We start from the raw sequence: 18,667 nt of genomic DNA, 5'->3' as shown, positions 1-18,667 counted from the left end.
CCATTTCAAGCCTATGTCAAATGAAACTTCCTCTGTATAGACTTTTTCGATTCTTTTTTCACGGCCTTCCTGCACGCTTTGTTAAATGATTAACTATTGGCGAAAATTGCAGAGAAAGGTCAGCAGAAGCGTATCGATTGCAATAAAGATATGCTTTGTGAATTTCCGACATAAAGCGATTAGTAGTTATATTTTATAGCCGCATAAAACAAAAGTGCAAATGGGTTTGTGTTCATTTGTTATAACGTACAAACATGACCGTCGTATATGGCAACAACTTTGTAGAAAAGTGTAGCCATAAAAAATCTAACTAGGTGAAATAATAGCATAGTGAAGTTTTTATTTCCCTAAACAGCCATCGTCTCGAATTCTCTTTCCTTGTAGAAAAAATAGAACGGTTTCCCCATAAAATATGTACACTAAACGTGGCACCAGTTGCGAATTATTGTAAAGGCTGTTTGCTGAGGAGAAGTGCGTTTCTCAAATTATTTATGCTTTTCGCCGAGACATTTTTTCTTTCAGGTTTTGTTGGTTGTACTATCGCGATCTTAGCGGAAATTAACCCAGCGCATCCACCAAAATGCGTGGTGTTTTTCTGCAACTCGTGAAGATGTGGTTAGATTTCTTAATTTCAGACCTTGTTTTATTTAACTTAGATAAATTGAATAAGAAGTCATATTTAACCATATTTTAAAAAATTAAGGGTACAAATCAGATTTTTTTCTAAAACGAATATTTTTACTTATTTTATCGTCGAAAACTTAAAAATGACACAATAGTTTGTGGTTTAAGTCATTTAAAATACAAACCATTTTTTTTTTTTTAATATAATGAGCATTTATCGATAAGTTTAAATCACTTTTAGTTTATAGAATCTTGATATGTATGCCACATAAAGACTACATATATTTAAGATTTTTGTGTCTTCCGTTATTTGTAGTATTCAAGACATTGAAATTGCTTAAATATTTGAAGATATAAAAGCTCCTACACTATAACACGATGATCCAGATCCCATAAACTGAAGATTTAAGTCAATCTGTAATTTTCACTTATAATATCCCTGGCGCATTGATTATTTCCGGAAATTTTTTCGAATGCCTTTGGAAAACGTATTAATTAGCCCGAGTGGAACACGAGGGCTAATTACGTTTTTAAAATGCATGAGAATAAAATTTCATGATATTAATCAATGCACGAAGGCGTATTCGGTAAGAAACTCGTACAAGACACAAACAGCCCTAATTTGAGCCATTTTATTCAAATCCCTAATACCACAGACCGTTCTAACAAAAATGTTATTCATAATTGCAATGCTTGTATATTTTATTTAAATCAACAATAAATTTTATCTCAATTGTGATTGTGTCAAAAAATTTCCACTTATTAATTTCTGTTAGGTTAGTAAGGCGACAAAAATTTCCAGGAAATTTTTTGGTTGCTGCGGCAACAGTCCTAAATTCTATTCTCTTATTGTCCTGTATTTGTGTCGTACGATTTTCAGTGTCGTCACCAGTGAGATCCATTTAATATACTCGTATCAGGAAAACACAATTATTCGCCAAATTTAGGGGACGCACGTGTATCATCTGTCGCCTATATATAATCTATATAATCTGTACAATACCATAGTACAATAAACCACATATCACCGTAGATTCTGTGAGAAAGAACAGGGGTAACGTTTATTTGAAATCATTTACGCTTGAAATTTATTTCATTGCAAATTCTGATTTTCCTTTCCCATGTTTAAAATGATGCAAAATAGATACACAGGATTGTTTGCAATTGTCTATCTCACAGCAGCAACAAAGCTTAGATCCTTGTTAACTTGTTATCACCGAGTACACAATCCGCCAATCCACCCCATTGAAAGTGATAGGTTCTAGTAATAGCTCGTTGCATATTTTGAAACGAAAAATTTTAAGGTGTAAAGGAAAGTTTAAACCAATACTTAAAATGTCACATCTTTTACGGTTCTGTATATATGTTCATTATGTTTAGATATCTTCTGTAATGAGTTTATATTTTAAGGCGTCATCAGTTTTTAGGAGGAAGAAATGCAATTTTGTTAATATTCCATAAACACAAACAATATTTATTATCAAAAATTTCAAACAAGTGTAGTTAGTTACTTAGATAAAATACAAAATTTGGTTGTTTCAACAATTCATTTTTTGTCAATAAAAAAACATTAATACATTCTGACCTCAGGTTACTTTTTATGGTTTTATCTTTTATTATAATGTTGTTATTTCACTGTGCTGAATGTAGTAAAATTTATAAAGTTCTTAGGATTGAATTTTGTACATTAAGTCACCTTCAGGTTTTTTAAATTTAAGTAATGTTGTTACAGAATATTTTTTAGTAACTTGTATTTTTCAGAATACATAAAAAAACTGAATAAACTGTTCTGTTTCTTGGGTTCAGATTTACTAAGTGATAATATCTTATCTTGTCTAGTATTTTGTGCAGACAGAGTCAAATCGAAATATGTATTGGGGGTTTAAAGTTTGTTATAAGATACAGAAATAAATACATTCTATCATTAAAAATGACAAGAAGTTTCAACAAACGTGAAAAAGTGAGTTTTTTCACTCGTGGTTTGCAATATTGTCATTTGCTTTTCATTTATATAGACTAGAAAAAGGACATCGGTAAGAAATCTAATGCATGTGACGTTGATCTTCTATTACACTGATATTTTGTAATCGTAAAAAATGTTTGCATCGTAAGTGGGAACTATTATATATTTAAATCCAATAGACTGAAGAGACTCTTCTTCATGTTACCATAATCTTTTGGTTATTTTTGTACAGCTCTTCAAATTACCAAAATTGTGAATAAATGATACGAAAACTTACGTTTTAAAAATTAGAAATTTAAACAATCTGCGTTTTAAAATGTATTAATATAAAAAACTCAACAAGATTTAAATTAAATTTGACAACATTAACAGATTTTGTTAAGCAATAATATTGTTCAGCAGTTCCTCTAAAAATTGTGGAACATTACATGTTTAAATGAGTCGTTTTAAATTGATTCATACGATAATAATCTAATCATATTAAACTTTCCTCAAACATTTTGACTATTTATACGTCCTGCAATAATTGTTTACTTCTTGAAGCAATTAAGATATAAAATTTTCCGCTTTTCCACTTGGCTTTTGTTCAAAAAGTAAAAGCTTCCTCCCGTTATTGATTCAGTAAACTTGTTTACAGGCGAGCGCCTCATCCAGTTTGCATCAGAAAACTTGGTGACGGAAATTCTGATTCATCCGGTGGTGAGCACGTTGGCGCAATGCGTGAGAAACCTTCTAAGCAGCTTCACACGACATCGCCATATTATTCACGCCGGATACACATTTGCAAATAACGGTTCTTGGGTATTGCAGGTACAACCTTCGCAACACCTGCCGGAAAAAAATAACCCAATTACTTGGCCTTTTTCAGGACGGCACCTTTTCCTCCACAGACTTTTGGGAAGCTTTCCAAGAAATCGAAGTCCTTCGAGTGATACGAGCCTACGAGAACGGCATCTCGTTAGACCTCCATTGTGCACCAGAAGGCGACTGGACTCGTTTGCCTAAAGAGCCGTTCGCGAAAGGTTGCAAGGTTCGAGTGAATCCCAATGATGTCCTGACGGCAGGATCACCGTCTATCAGCAGTTTTATCAATTATTTAGAGCCGTTCCTCGTGTCGGCTGAGTTGGATAGTATCTTAGAAAGTTCGGATGTTGTTGGGAATATTCGGTTTTCGAGACCCACGCTCTATGTCTTTCCTGGAGGACAAGGAGATGCTGCCTTGTTCGGAATCAACGGCTTCAACATGCTCTTAGATGGCGGATTTTCCCGGAAGGCGTGTTTTTGGGACTTCGTAAGACATCTGGATAGACTGGATGCCGTTTTACTCACGAGACTGAATAATAGTAACGTTAATGGAATTAGTGCTGTTTTGCGAAGGAAAAGACAGAATGCCCTGTACCCTCAAATCGGCCACTTCTTTTGCAACATACAGGTGAAACTACAAATTTTAATTTCTGCCTTATACAGCAAAATGAATACATTCAATACAATATAATTTAGACAATTCATCACTCAGAACATTCGTTAACTGCTGTCTCACTTTCTCTAGGAACGAACTGTTACCAGCTATCTTGTTTGCAGTAAATAATTTGTAGCACTTCCGTAACTTGTATTTCTCATTTCTGCTTATAAAAAATTTAAAGTATTTCTTCAAAATTATACGTAGTTTATGGCATGTTCGTCTTGCTCTAGTGTTTTTTCTGATTCATATGCTTGGAACCTCCTATTTCTCATTACTGTTTGCTCAAAAATTGCTTAATCGTTTCTCTTCATGCTAATTATTTTCTATAAAGTATTTTTGCGAGACTTTCTGATGAGCATATTTTTGTAACTGTCATTTTTGTAAGTAAAAAAAGCTCTCAACCATCTTTCAGCTCCTCTCACGGCCTTAATTTTTTTAAATCTTCTAGGAGTTCATTTAAAAGCTGTCAGCATACATAAAATAATATTTTTAATTTTTTTACACAAAATTTAAAAATCGAAATCTTCACGTTGCATCATCAAAAGATTTATTTTAAATTTGATAATCAGTTAAAAAAATAATATGACAACAATTACAGAATATACCGGGAGCAACACCAGCTGAGACTAATAGAAAAGACTGTATTCAATTATAATAACAACAAACTCACTTATGCTCGGGAAGTATCAGAAACATTTTTTTTTATAATTAATACCAATGCTATAAATAACCCTTAGGTACCATTACGCCAGGTTAATGCCTAATTAGAAACTGTTTACTTTTTTTGCAGTTAATAAAAATCTAAAGCAAACAAATTTATCTCTATTTTTCAGTTTACTGCTTTGGTAGTACATTTTTACCTCCCAAGCGTACAGAAGGTATTGTTATAGGATCTATTTCGCGAATAGTTAGTTTCCTAGTGTGCAGAATACGAAAAAGTAGGTTTCTAGTTTCCGCCCCTCTGTCTGTCATCTGTAATCCGTTTTCTGTTAACGATTTTATTGGATATATAATCTCTGGAACTACAGGACTACATTATTCTATTTTGTTCAATCTTATACATACATGTATCTTTTTGTAAAAAAAAAAAATAAGTTGTACAACAATATTTTACACTACAACTTTGATTGCTTTGCGATTTCGACCTTTATTATAATAATTGTTAGAACAGCTTTCAAACGAAGCATGTACCACCTGATAGTAGTTTCATTAAAAAAAAAAACTGATATAGAGATATTTCGTAAATTATCTGTGAATATAATTTCTCCTAGTTCAGGCTGGCTAAGCTCCTTTTTAACGGTTTTCTTTAGGCATTGAATCGGTACTGAATAGCTGCATGAATTTTCATTGGAATATAGTGTATATTTTATTTCTCATCTATGTATTTGCGTTTTTTTTTTGTCGGATTATTTCCAAAAGACTTAGTATTTATTTTCATTATTTTTTTCTGTTTTATTACTGGAAATGTTTATTAATTCGTCTATGTATGATCGTTGATAATTTCGAGATGGAATGAATGTATTAATATTATAATACCGACCGAAGAATAATTGTTTATATTTATGGGACTTACAGAAATACTGAAAATTTTATCTGAAAAACATAAAAAAAAGATATTGGTTTATGGTTACTCCATTTATTTAATTTATCGCTTTCTCCACTCCCTAGTAGTCTTTTTCTGTTAATTTCTCCGTTGTTTTTTTATATCTTTCTTTATGTCTGTTCTCTCTCTCTCAGTTAGCAGTCACTTTTAGATCAAGTCTTTGAAAACTATGTTTTGTTTTTCCTCCATCTCCTTCGTCAAATGTTTCCAATTCCCTTGAGCATTTATAGTTTAGATCACAATTTTACAATCTTTAAGCTTTTTATAATTCTTTTGTTTTGTCAGTGATTCTTTATATTTTATCAGTCTTTCTTAAATAATACGCTCTTGGTTCAAAACTAAACAACTGTGACGATAAAAATACCATTTTTAGATGTTTCCTTAACCGTAAAGCTCATATAGGTACCTCTTTTGCAGTAGATGTATTAAAATGCAGTTTCAATTAATCACCTAAAAATTAAAATTAAACCCACGTTCTGAATGATTCCTTTTGTTACAGGAAAGAAAAGCCATCCTTAGTCCAGACGGTGATAAAGACAAAGATCCTCTTCTAATAAATTTACTAGAGGAAGGTCAAGACATAGTCTCAAACCTGCGGCACCTAAGCCTCATTCCTCAGGTTTGTTATCGTGATTCCGAGCCCATCAATTTATACCATAAAGTAGGTCACGGTACTTTAGATATGTACGTTTTAAGTCCTGCCAAAGACTCAAAAGAAGTCAGAGAGTTCCTACAAAAGTGGAACAATAATGACCAAAAACTGTTTGCCAATCTGAGAACTAACAAAGAGTTTGTTTTCCCCCTTCAAAATCTCGTTTCGATTTGTGCGCTTTTGGTATGGCAACCTGCAAATCCAGAAGACACAATAACGAGGATTTTATTCCCGGGGAGTAGTCCACAGAATAAAATTTTTGAAGGTTTAGATAAAATTAAGAGCTTAGAGTTTATCAAACATCCAGTGTGTTCAGAAAAATCTTTAGCGCCGACGACTATCATTAAGGCCAAACAATCTGTAATAGAAAGAATTATCCAACCGGAAAAGAAAATACCCCTCGATAACAAAAAAGAAAAAATTCATAAACCACCAGAAGTTATAGACACCGAAATGAAAAACGGTGAAATCAATGGTGTTCAGCCAACTGAAAAAGGAGTCCCTGTGAAAAAATCAGATTCCACGGAGAGCGAAAAGAGTATCTCGAAACCTAAAAAAATCATCGAAAATGGAGAAAAAATCGACAAATCGAAACCCAAACCTAGATCAGAATTTAGAAGCAAACCCCGGAGCGAATCACAACAAAGAAAAGTCAAAACTGCTGAAAAGAAACCTTCCCCTACTACGCCAAAGAAGCAAGTTGACAAAATCGATGAACCGCATAAACCTAAGCCTAAACCTTCTCCCACTTCCACTCCAGCGAAGAGCGCTAAAGATGCAAATAATCGAAAAGTCGTAGAATCGAAAATTAAGGCGGCGCCTCTTAAGAAAGAACCACCTAAACCTATTTCCGACAAGAAAGAAGTTAAAGTGGAACGTAAACCAATTTCAAGGAGACCAAAAGATATTTCTAAACTCGCCGGAAGTCCTTCGAAAAAAGTCAACGGTGTTCAAAAACCCGACAGTATATCTAGAAGAGGCAAATTAGACAAAGAAGGAACCACAGATTCTAGTACCGTTAGTACTCCGTCCGCCGAACAGGACAGTATTCTCAAGAAAGACATATCAAAATTAACTTCTGATGAAATTCAAAATATGAAAGCACAGGAGCTAGCCGACTTAAAAGAGGAACAAGAAGCTGTTAAAGAAATAGAAGCAGTCTTCCGAAAAGGAGAGCTTCAAGAAGATAAACCGTCAGATTTCCGAAAAGTCAAAGATGTATCTATTGACGATAAACTAGAAAGTGAAGAATATCTGATTATTGAAAAGACTGAAATTCAACAAGACTTGGTTAACGAACCGAACAAAGAAGAAGAAACTCAGAAGATTGCGCGCGATAGTGAAGAATCAGAAAAACAAAGAAAACTTAGCGAAGAAAAGGAAACTGCGGTTGAAGAAAAACGCATGGAAATCCAAGATGAAGTCCAAAAAATTATAACTTCCGCCACTGATATTGTTAAGGCCAAAGAAGAAGTTGTCGAAGCTTCCAAAGAAGTATCTGTGACAAGTCCTGAAGACAAAATTGATAATTCTACAGATAAAAAAGATATTGAAGAAATAAAGGAGATTGCTCAAGAGTCACAACCCGATGAAAAAGGTTCAGCGAATATTGAATCTGGTGCTACTACAACAGCACCGACTTTACCAGAAGATGAAAGAATGCCACTTGACGAAATTAAAGAAGATAACGGAGACCAAATAATCGAAGAAAAACATGTTAAAGAAGATACCAAAGAAAAAGATGTACCAGTAATACAGTTACCACCAAAGACTTTTGAAAATATTACGAAATTACCTCCTGTAGTAGGAATAAGATTAGACAAACAGTCTCATATTAGAGACATAGTAAAAACACCTGATGAAGTTGCTGACTTACCAGTACATGAAGAAGTCGAATTTGACCATTATGATGAGTACCCCAGTGCGACCGAAACCAAATCAGAATTGGAAGAGGTAAAAAAGGAAGAAGTAGAAAAAGGTGATACGAAAGAAAAACTCGCATATGAAAAAGAGGATAAAAAAATAAATGAAAAACAAGACTTAGGTGATGTTCAAAAAGACAAGATGGAGAAAGAAACCGTGATAGAAAAAGATGTCGTTGGTGATACTAAAAAGACTGATGTAGTTGTTAAGGAAGAACAAACCAGAACTGAGATCAAGCAAGAAGCGAAGATATCCGAAGAAAAAGCAATACAAAAGGAAGCCGTTGAACCAGAAGTTAAGACTGTGATACCGGAAGACTTAAATAAAAAAGAACTATCCAAATCACCAGACGAAGAAAAAGATACAGACGAACATGAATTAGAACACAAAAAAGAAGAAATTGCCGAGATTAAATCATCTTCTCCAATCAAATTAGTAGAAGAAGAAAAGGAAGTCGTTAAAACTGAAGTCGAGCCAGTTAAAGAGGAAACAGTTCCCAAAATAGAAAAGGAATCTGTTGAAGAAAGTAAACCTATTGCGAAAGAACAAGAAGTGGTTGAAGAAGAAAAAGAACCAATTAAAGAACAAAAAGAACTTATTAAAGAAGTAAAAGACTCCACCGTCAAAGATGAAAAAGTAGATATACCAGAAAAAATAACTGTTAAACCGGAAGAAGTTGTTAAATTAGAACCAAAAGATGACTCGAAAGTATCTGAAATCAAAGAACATGAGATACCTGCAGAAAAAGGAGCAAAACCACCAGAAGTTAAAGATGGTGAAAAACTCATACACGAAGAAGTACCGAAAACTGATGAATTTAAAAAAGACGTTAAAGTTGAAGAAGTTGATAAACAAAAAGAAAGTCCAACACAAGATCAATCAAAAACAGAGGAGGTAATAGAAAAATCGGAAACCGAAGTCAAAGAAAAAGATGACATAAAGGAAAAGGAGGCAAAAGATATCATACCAGAAGAAAAAGATAAAATCGATGATTTGAAACAACTACCAGAGGTCCCAAAAGATGAAATTATAGTTACGGATGGATCAAAAATTAGCGAACCTGCAGATGAACTCAAACTTAAAGAAGATGTAAGTGCAATCCACGAGATTGAAGAAAAACTACAAAAACTGAAAGAAGAAATGCCGGAAGTCAAAGAAATTACCGAATCTGCAGTAAGCGAACCTTCTACAACTGAGGTGAAGAAGTATGAAGAAGCTGCAGAACCCAAGAAAGAAGAAACACAGCTTAAAGAGGATATTACTACCATTGAAAAAATCGATGAAAAACTACAAAAACTCAAAGACGAAGCTCGTGAAGAACAAGTTAAAGCCGTAAGTGAAGTTGTTACACACAAAACTGAAGAACCACAACACGCCGAACCGGTTGTCATTACGACTGATTCACTTCCTGAGTCTCCTGGTGTTGAAGAAAAAAGAATAGAAGAAAAGATTGAACTAGGACGAAAATCGCCTAAAGAAAGGGAGGAAGATGTAGCTAAAATAGTCGCTAGTGTAGCTGAAGTTTTAAAATCAGATGCACCACTGGAAGAATTTGAAGGAAAAATTCCTTTCAATATACCGTATAAGAGTTACACGACTGAACTAAGAGAAACTCACATAACGACTGTAGAGTCTCCAGTAACGGATGAAGCCAGAACTATAAAGGCGATTGAAGAAATTGTTTGTCCAAAAGCTAGCAGTACTTATTTTATAGAAGAAGAAAGAAAAATCGCTCCTATTCATGAAGAACAAGAAATTCAAGAAAGTAAAATTAGTAAGATGATTAAAGATTCAAATGAATTAATGCAAGCCACTTCGCGAATGATTCAAGATATTAAACACTCACAGCCCAAAGATGATAAAATTGATGAGGAACCTACTAAAGAAGAACAAGAAGGTGATGGTGGGACTGTACATAGAATGTTAGTGACAGCTTCCAGTGAAGACGGTGGCGAAGAAACGGAAATTTGTCCAGCAGGTACGATTACATTTTCAAGAAGTTCTGAAAGTTCGGGACGATCTTCTCCTGAACTTCAGTCTCAAAAATTATCACAAAAATCTTCAATTGCTGATACTTTTTCAGAAGCTACAGTTATAACTAAATCTCTAACTAAAGATACACAATCCAGTTTAGAAGAAACCAAAGTTATCGAAGATTCAGCAGATGTTAAAGAATCCCCATTTGCAACTGACGATGCTGTTAGTGATAAAGAAAAAGTAGTTGAAGAAATTGTGGATAAATCTGTAGTGGATAAATTAGCTGAAAGTAAAGATACAGTAACAATTAGTGACAAAGAGAAAAAAGATGACGTTAATAAACAAGTAGAAGATACAAAAGAACTTGAGGAAATCATAAAAAAAGATCTTGTTGAAGATATTGAAAAACAAGAAATAAAAAAAGATGTTACGGAACTAGACAAAGTGAGTGAAGCAACGAAAACTGCTGCGAGTGGAAAGGCTGAAAGTGAACAATCAAAGAGTCCGGAAATTATTAAAGAAGAACTGGACACAAAGACAGAAACAGCTCTGTCGGAGGAAAAAGTTGATGAATCAATCGAATCCACTGTTGTATCCGATAAACTAAAAGATGAGTTACCCGAAAAGAAGAAAGGTGACGATGATAGTAAAAAAGATGACACCGAACGTGTGAAAAGCCCGGAAAAATCCGAAAAAATTGTCGAAAGCAAAGATATTTCTCCAGATCTAAGTGAAAAGGCTGTGGAAACAGTAGATAAAAAAGTAGATATAGTTGTGTCATCAAAACAACTTGACGGGCCACAAGAGTTAACTTCTGTGACTGAAAAAATTAAGGAGGAACCACTTAAGGAAAGTATAGCTCCTAAAGAAGAATTTGATGATAAAAAATTGGAAACCACTGCAACATTAGCGAGCATCAAAGAAGTAGAACAAGCAACGAAAGATGATCTGGAAAAGGCCATAACTGCAGATAAAGAAGACAAAGAAACTAAAGAGGTTGTCGACAAAGTCGCTGCAGATAAACCACAAACAGTTGACACTGTCAAAGAAACAGCTAAAATAATAACTACAAAACCAGAAGAGATGGAAATTACAAAAGAAGAAAGTAAAGAAATTGAAGCAAAACCGGGAGATGCAGTTGTTCAACCGACTGAAGAAAGTAAAGAAATTGAACCAAAACCAGAAGATACAGTTGTTCAACCGACTGAAGAAAGTAAAGAAATTGAACCAAAACCAGAAGATGCAGTTGTTCAACCGACTGAAGAAATTAGAGAAGGGTCAATTAAAACTGAAGATACCTTATTACAAAAAGATGACGTGTTGACTGAGCATAAGAAACCTGAAGGTGCTCAATTTGTTGAAGATCTCGTTGAGAAGAAAACTGTAGGTGATATAAAAGAAGAAATAAAAGATGTTAAAAAGACATCAGACGAAAAGAAGGAAACTGAAATAGCTGGGGTGAAGTCTTTGGAAGATACAGAAAGTAAAAAAGAACATGTTGAAGATCTCACAAAAACCTTAACAAAAGAAGCAGATACTGCGTTAGAAACTGTTAAAGAAACAATAAAAAAGGTTGAAGTCGACGTTGATAAAAAAGTTGGAGCAGTTGCGAAAGAAATAGAGGAAAAACGTTCATTTCTCGGTGGACTCGTCAATGATATTGGTGAAAGTCTTTTACATGATACATGCAAACTGATAGAGAGCGCCCAGAAACAAGTGGAAGAGATTAAAGATAGTACAAAATACAAAATTGAAGAATTAAAAGAAGATATAACAACTAAAAAAGAGGCAGTTGTAAATGCTGTTGAAGAGTTTAAGGACACTGCTTTGAAGGAAACATCTACTACTACTTCAGAAATGACAGATGCAATTAAAGGTGTCGTTGAAACGTCTGAAACAAAATTAAGTGAATTGAAAGAAATTGTGAAAGAAGACACAGAAAAATTGTTGAAATCGACAGATCAAGTTATGGATTCTGTGAAGTCCAAATCGGATGAAATAAAAGAGGTTGTAATGAAAGAAAAAGAAGCTTCATTAGAAACATCAAAAGAGGTAAAGGAAAGTGTAACGAAGAAAAAAGAAAACTTACTTGAGACTGTAAAAGATTTTGAAGAAACTTTAGTCAATGATGCTACAGCAACAACTGAAGAAGTTAAAGAGGAAGTAAGTACTGCTAAAAAAGTTTTAGACGAACAAATTAAAGATATCAAGGAAACATTAGCAACACAAAAGGAAACTGCAGCTGGGGTAATTACTGATATTCAAGACTCAGTATCCAAAGATATTGAAACAAAGATCGACGACTTAAAAAAAGAAGTCACTGAATCAAAAGAAAAATCCAAAATCGAAATTGAAGAAGTATGTCAGTTAATTGCAGAAAAAGTGGATGAAAAAGTTGCTGACCTGAAAAAGAGTATGGACGAGAAATCGGGAGATACCAAAGAAGCAGTCGATGGAAGTAAAAAGGTGTTAGAAGAAATTAAGGACAAAATAACTGATACAGCTTCAACCGAAATCAAAGAAATCGAGAAAAAAGCAGAAGCTGTTTTAGAAGAAGTAAAAACCAAAGAAGATATTATTGTAAAAGATACCGTCGAAGATGTTAAACAAGCTGAAGATAAATTTGAGGAGAAAAAAGAAAAACTGGCACAAAAATTAGAACATTTAAGTGATGATTTAACAAAAGCTGAAATTAGCTTGAATGATAGTGTTGAAAGTACAGTAACTGAAATATCTTCACTTAAGAAGGAAGTAGCCGAAGCAGTCAAAGAAAGTGATTCAGATGTGTCTGAACGTAAGTATGACTTATTCAATGGTTTAGAAAGTGTTGAGAAAATGGTCGTTGATGTTCTAACAGCTGATCGAGAAGGAGTTTTGTCTAAACCTGAGTGTGATGAAAAAGATGAAAAGAAAATTGTATCTGGTGTGGCGCATAAGGTCGAAAGTGATGTTGAAAGTATTGTTACTAAAAGTGTTGCTGAAGTTAAAGAGTTCGTTGAGGAAACTAAAGACGCGATAACAGCGATTTTCAAAGGTGACGGAAGCCAAGTAGAAGTCTTAGAAAAATCAACACTTGATACTGAGGAAAAATATAAAACTGTATCTGATATGGCAAAATCAGCAGTTGTTGAAAAATGTGATAAACCATCGGAAGAAGATCACAAGAGGCAAGAAAAACAACTAGAAGAGTCTGCACAAACTTTAGAAAAAGAATACGAACGAGTCACAGATATGACAAAATCAATAGCATTTGAGAAATGTGAAAAACCTTTAAGTGAAGAACAAAAAGAAGAGAAAACTTTAGAAAAATCAGCAAAAGATATAGAAGAAAATTATAAAGTGGTGTCAGATATGGCGAAATCAACTGTGTTTGAGAAATGCGAAAAACCATTGACCGAAGTACAGAAAGAGGAAGCAGTTCTAGAGAAACAAGTGAAAGATGTAGAAGAAAACTACAAAACTGTGTCAGATATGGCTCAATCTGTTATATTTGATGAGTGTGAAATTCCAAAAGTAGAAGATCAAATTGAAAAACATTTAAAATCTGACATGCAAGAAGAGAAGAAAGTTTCAGATTCTGGTAAAGCAGATAGTAAATTACCATCAGCAGATGCAGTAGAAATCAAGTCTGAAGATGCAACTTCTGAAATTAAATTCGAACAAAGTAAAGCTGATGACAAAAAAGACAGTCCAAAAATGTCCGGCAAATCGTCTCCAGAAAAATTAGAAACCAAAGAAGTTCAAGAAGAACTTGCATGCAAACTTTCTGGTAAATCTTCTCCAGCTTTGTCATCCGAGGTAAAAGACGTGACGAAAGAAGGATCTGGAAAATCAACTCCAGATCTTAAAGATGTCGACCATATTAAAGTCGATAATCAAGATTCTTTATTATCGGGAAAGTCGTCACCAGGTCTATCCGGTAAATCTTCACCTATCTTGTCTGGAAGATCTTCACCGGGCACCAAAGCAGAAAGCAAAGATTCATTACTTTCAGATAAATCGTCACCAGAGCATACGAAACCTGACAGCAAAGAATCCTCTCTTTCAGAGAAATCATCGCCACCGTTACCAAGTGAAGTTAAACCAGATGAAAAAGACAAAGTTTTAACCACGGAAGTAAAAGAAACTTTGTCAGCTAAATCATCACCAGCAGCATCTGGAAAGACGTCGCCTGCTTTAAGTGGAGAAGTCAAGGCAGAAAGTGGAAAACTTTCACCTGAATTAAAAGCAGACAAAGATTCAAAAATAATGGAGGTTGAAACTAAGGAGGATGATTTAACAAAAGGAAAAGTTTCACCAGTTCCACCAACAGATAAAGATACACATGATAAAAAAAGCGGTCAAATTTCACCTCAACAAGATATTATATCTACATTAGATAAAGAAAAAATTGTTGAAGATGAAAAAGGCAAGGAAGAGATAAAAACAGAGAAACTGACTATTGAACATACTGACTCCGAAAAAGTTAGTCCTAAAGAAGAATTGAAGGAAATAAGCCAGAAAAGTAAAGACGTATCTGCAGAAGTATCAATTCCAGAGAAAAAGACTGAAACGGAGAAAAGTAAGACACAATCGGAAGACTCAAAGACAGTAACGACGGAAGTCGAAGAAACGAAAGAAAAAATGGTGCCTATATCGGACGTTCAAGTAGCTGTGAAAGTCTCTGAAGAAAAAAAAGTGGTTGAAAAATCCACATCTGATCTTTCCAAGTTAGAAACTCCGGAAGACACTAAACATTCGGATGAAAAAGTAGAGACTAAAGACGTAGACAGTATTGATTCAGGAATAGGAACAGAAGTCGAAGCTAAATTAAAAAAATCAGAGGACGTTGACACACCAGCGTCATCTGTGCAACCAGTAACATTAAAAGATCAAGATAGTTCCGCCAAACCAGTGGGAACAAAAGAAGAAAGTATAGCTGGACCTTCCGCTTCCCTACATGATACATCATTAAGCCCAGCAAAAACATCAACCGAAGATTTGCATCTTAGTGGCAAATCAACTCCCGATATAGCGGAAGTAGAAAAAATGAAAGAAATTCAAGAAAAACGCGATAAACATATCCCTGGTAGTTCTACTCCACCCACAGTGCCTGTTAGTCCCATTGTTAAAGAATTATCAAGTACACAACCCGAGGAAACAAAAACTTCATCTCCAACACCAATAAAGTCTTCAACCGTCACTTCTCTGAAAGACAGTGATATTAGGAGCTGTACACCTGGAAGCGATGACTACGAAATTGGTGCTTCTACACATAGCGATATCTCTTCTGGTCAAGTATCCAGAGCTCCCCATTTACTAGAAAGTGAAAGAATAGAAAGTGATGAAGACGACGATGTTCCAGGATCCCCAATGAGTGTAACGTCACAAGTAGCACATTCTCGATCATCCTCACGTTACGATTTCGAAGATGAGAGAATAGGCACAAAAATGGATCCTATGAATACGTCGTTCTACGGAGCTCTGCCAGATGAGGATGAGACTGAATTAGATTTTGAAAAGGCTATGGCAGAACACCGTCAAACCCGCGGCGAAGATTTGGTTACATCTGCAGAAGATTCACCAAGTTATTTATATGAACTGACCAAAGCTAAATATTCCACAAGAATTCCAGAACCGGAGGCAGCAAGTGGCCAGTCGCAGTTGGATCAAATCAATAAAAATGGATCCAGCAATGTAATGACAGCTAGTTTTATCGGAGATTTACCAACATCGACAACGGCAAGCGAAGCCAAAAAGGACGTTCTTGATTCTTGGGGAAAACCTCTGGGTCTGCCTAGTCCTGCCCCTCCTAACGACAACAGAGGAACTCCTAAAAAGGAAAGAAAACTACCATCAAATGTTACAGCTAAAAATAAGCTTAACGACGACAAGAAGAGATCGGAATCACCTTCTAAGTATAAGAATAAGAAACTTAATCCTGTTTATGTTGATTTAACTTACGTACCTCATCATGGAAATTCTTATTATTCGTATGTAGATTTTTTCAAACGAGTTCGAGCAAGATACTATGTGTTTTCTGGAATTGAGCCTAGTAGAGAAGTTTACAATGCCCTATTAGAAGCTAAACAAACGTGGGAAGATAAAGAATTAGGTATGTATGGTAATTATACCGCGTAATCGAAAATAAGCCTAATTAGAATTGGCACTGCTTGTCAATCTTCTGGTGGTACTACTGCCCTACTTTGACCTAAATAAATACATTATCTCTGCTGCACGTCTTCCATTTTTTATAAACCTCGGTCAACTGACACGATGATGTCTGTGTCTTTTGTGTAGTAGCACCACTTACACAACTAGATTCATACCAACTCTAATTCGCTTTATTTTCCGATTGCTCGGAAAAAGTAATAAACCATATACATTTCCGTTTTTTCTTTTGCAGAAGTAACCATCATCCCAACTTACGATACGGATATATTAGGATACTGGGTAGCTGAAAATGAAGAACTTTTAACTAAGTACAAGATAGATTTGTCGCCTTCAGCCAGTCGCTGCACCATAAATTTACAAGACCATGAAACATCTTGCTCTGCTTATCGTTTGGAGTTTTAAATCGTAAACATTTTTAGACCAACAAAATCCCAAAACTTTAATTCCAGCAATAAGTAGAATGATTGATTTAATCACAACGAATGAGATTTCGACGAGAAGAAGGAAAAAAAGGCCAAAATTTTATCCTCTACAAAAGTAAACGTCCATATATTTGTAATTCGCCAAGATAATATACCTTACATCTTCCTTGTTATTACCTCTTTGATTAAAAAGAAAAAAAATCTAATTGTTAATAAACATAAACACAGTCTTCATTAAATACACTCTTCATCTAGACTAGACTTTCGAATTAGCTTTTTGAAAAATTTCAAAATTTTAGACTGGTTCAAAACGAACAAAAACAAATTTAGGATTTTAAAATTATCGAACAAAAAATAAAAATTAATGTTGTTCAAGGTGCATGTTGTCCATTTTCACGTCAGTGTGTAGTACAAGGACGAATGCACCGATTTTTTGACGTTTGATTTTTTTTCGAAAAGAGAACGTCAATTTTGTGTGTATAAGAAATTTAAATTCTAGAGTAGGTATTTTAAAATAATTTGTGAGCTATCAACATCAATAGCTATAGAATGCGAGAAATAATTAAATAGTGTGCATTAACTGAATCTAAACGACCCATAGACAATCTTTTTAGATGATCGCTAAATGCTCATTTATACTTTATAATAAGACCACACAACATTCAGACTTAAGTTACGATAAAACGTTAATGCTTGGGCTATATAATTATTTCTTTTGCTTTATATGTATTAAAAAAAACCTATATATCTGATGTGATACCCATAGACTTTTTGTTAGGTTTTTGATGAAGAATATAGATAAAAGACGGTTACAAGAATCGAGGCCGTTTGTGCATTTTTTTATACTCCACTTGCTTTATTGGATATTATTTATATGCCAAAGATAGTATAGTTACACGCAATAGATTTTCTTACCTTGTATTAACGGTGCAAAAAATCTTTTTGATTTTTTGAGTAATCGTTTCCTTTCGTGGCCTACATTATGGATTTAGCTTATGAGTATAAGGTGTGATTGGAACGATTTAGTGCTTTCAATTACCTATACCTTTTTTTTGAGTTCAGTTTGGTGTTCATGGTTTTCTTTGTAGCCATTTTTATTCTCATACATACTCTTCGAATCTCTTTACAGATTTTGTAAAGCAAATGCTAGATGAGTTAATAGTTTGCGAACGGTATTATTTTATTTAAACATAATATTTGTTCATTGGAAGAAATTATTATCAGCCTAGGATAGTTCAGACGCCGTATTGTCGTAGACGGGGCCATAAATCTCTCTGATACCTGAGCTGAACTCAAAAAAACCAAAATGTTCAACGTGTTCTTAAAAAATTGGTAATTTTGAGCTTGTACCTAGTACACAATAAAGATTTATTGTTAACTATATATGTAAGATGGTGCTAACTGAAGTATGCCTTTGGAGGATTTTCATAATACTGCGAATGTGCGACATCTGGTGTGTGATAAATTAATAATTAAAGCATGAAAGATATTTGAGATAGTAAATATATTTCTGTATTAAACCAAACTTTAAAAATTATTTATTCGTACACGTTTTAATTATTGTCTATTTATTTATTCGTTTTATTTATTTATTAACGCACATTTTACCAGTTTGGTTTATACCGAAATATATACTTTTAAGGAAAAGTCACTTTATACTTACGTTGAAAACATGAAAAATATTGTAATTTTATGTGCAAGTTTCACTTTAAATTATCTATATATTTAAAACATAATATAGCTTCTAGTCAAAAATCTGATCCTTTAGCTTAAAATGTTATAAAGTTAATAATATATTCAAACGCATTAATGTATGGGATATGTATGAGATTAAAAAATTAAAAAGTAACATCCTTTTGTTCCCAATTTCCTTTGTCTTCGTTTACCA

The 18,667-nt window shown here is 34.0% G+C and overlaps 1 protein-coding gene across 3 annotated transcripts in view; it reads left to right on the top strand.

Moving 5' to 3' along the window:
* The window catches only part of LOC135126690 (microtubule-associated protein futsch), a 76,469-nt gene extending 57,841 nt beyond the window's left edge, over positions 1-18,628 (top strand). Inside the window, exons 3-7 of one of the 3 annotated variants that reach the window (XM_064052765.1) lie at positions 3,225-3,397; positions 3,456-4,019; positions 6,152-10,205; positions 10,311-16,298; positions 16,590-18,628. In XM_064052765.1, the coding sequence (XP_063908835.1) occupies positions 3,225-3,397; positions 3,456-4,019; positions 6,152-10,205; positions 10,311-16,298; positions 16,590-16,759 (10,949 nt within the window). In that variant the 3' untranslated portion in view covers positions 16,760-18,628. Of the gene's footprint in view, positions 1-3,224; positions 3,398-3,455; positions 4,020-6,151; positions 16,299-16,589 lie in introns of all 3 variants that reach the window. The other 2 variants (XM_064052764.1, XM_064052763.1) reach the window with 2 other exon arrangements.
* Positions 18,629-18,667: the final 39 nt, after the last annotated feature.

The sequence above is a fragment of the Zophobas morio genome, unplaced genomic scaffold, assembly GCF_036711695.1.
Source record: "Zophobas morio isolate AGI-343-1 ecotype UQ-CSIRO unplaced genomic scaffold, CSIRO_AGI_Zmor_V1 ptg000011l, whole genome shotgun sequence".
In the NCBI taxonomy this organism is placed as follows: domain Eukaryota; kingdom Metazoa; phylum Arthropoda; class Insecta; order Coleoptera; family Tenebrionidae; genus Zophobas; species Zophobas morio.
This window is presented reverse-complemented; position numbering and strand designations above follow the sequence as displayed.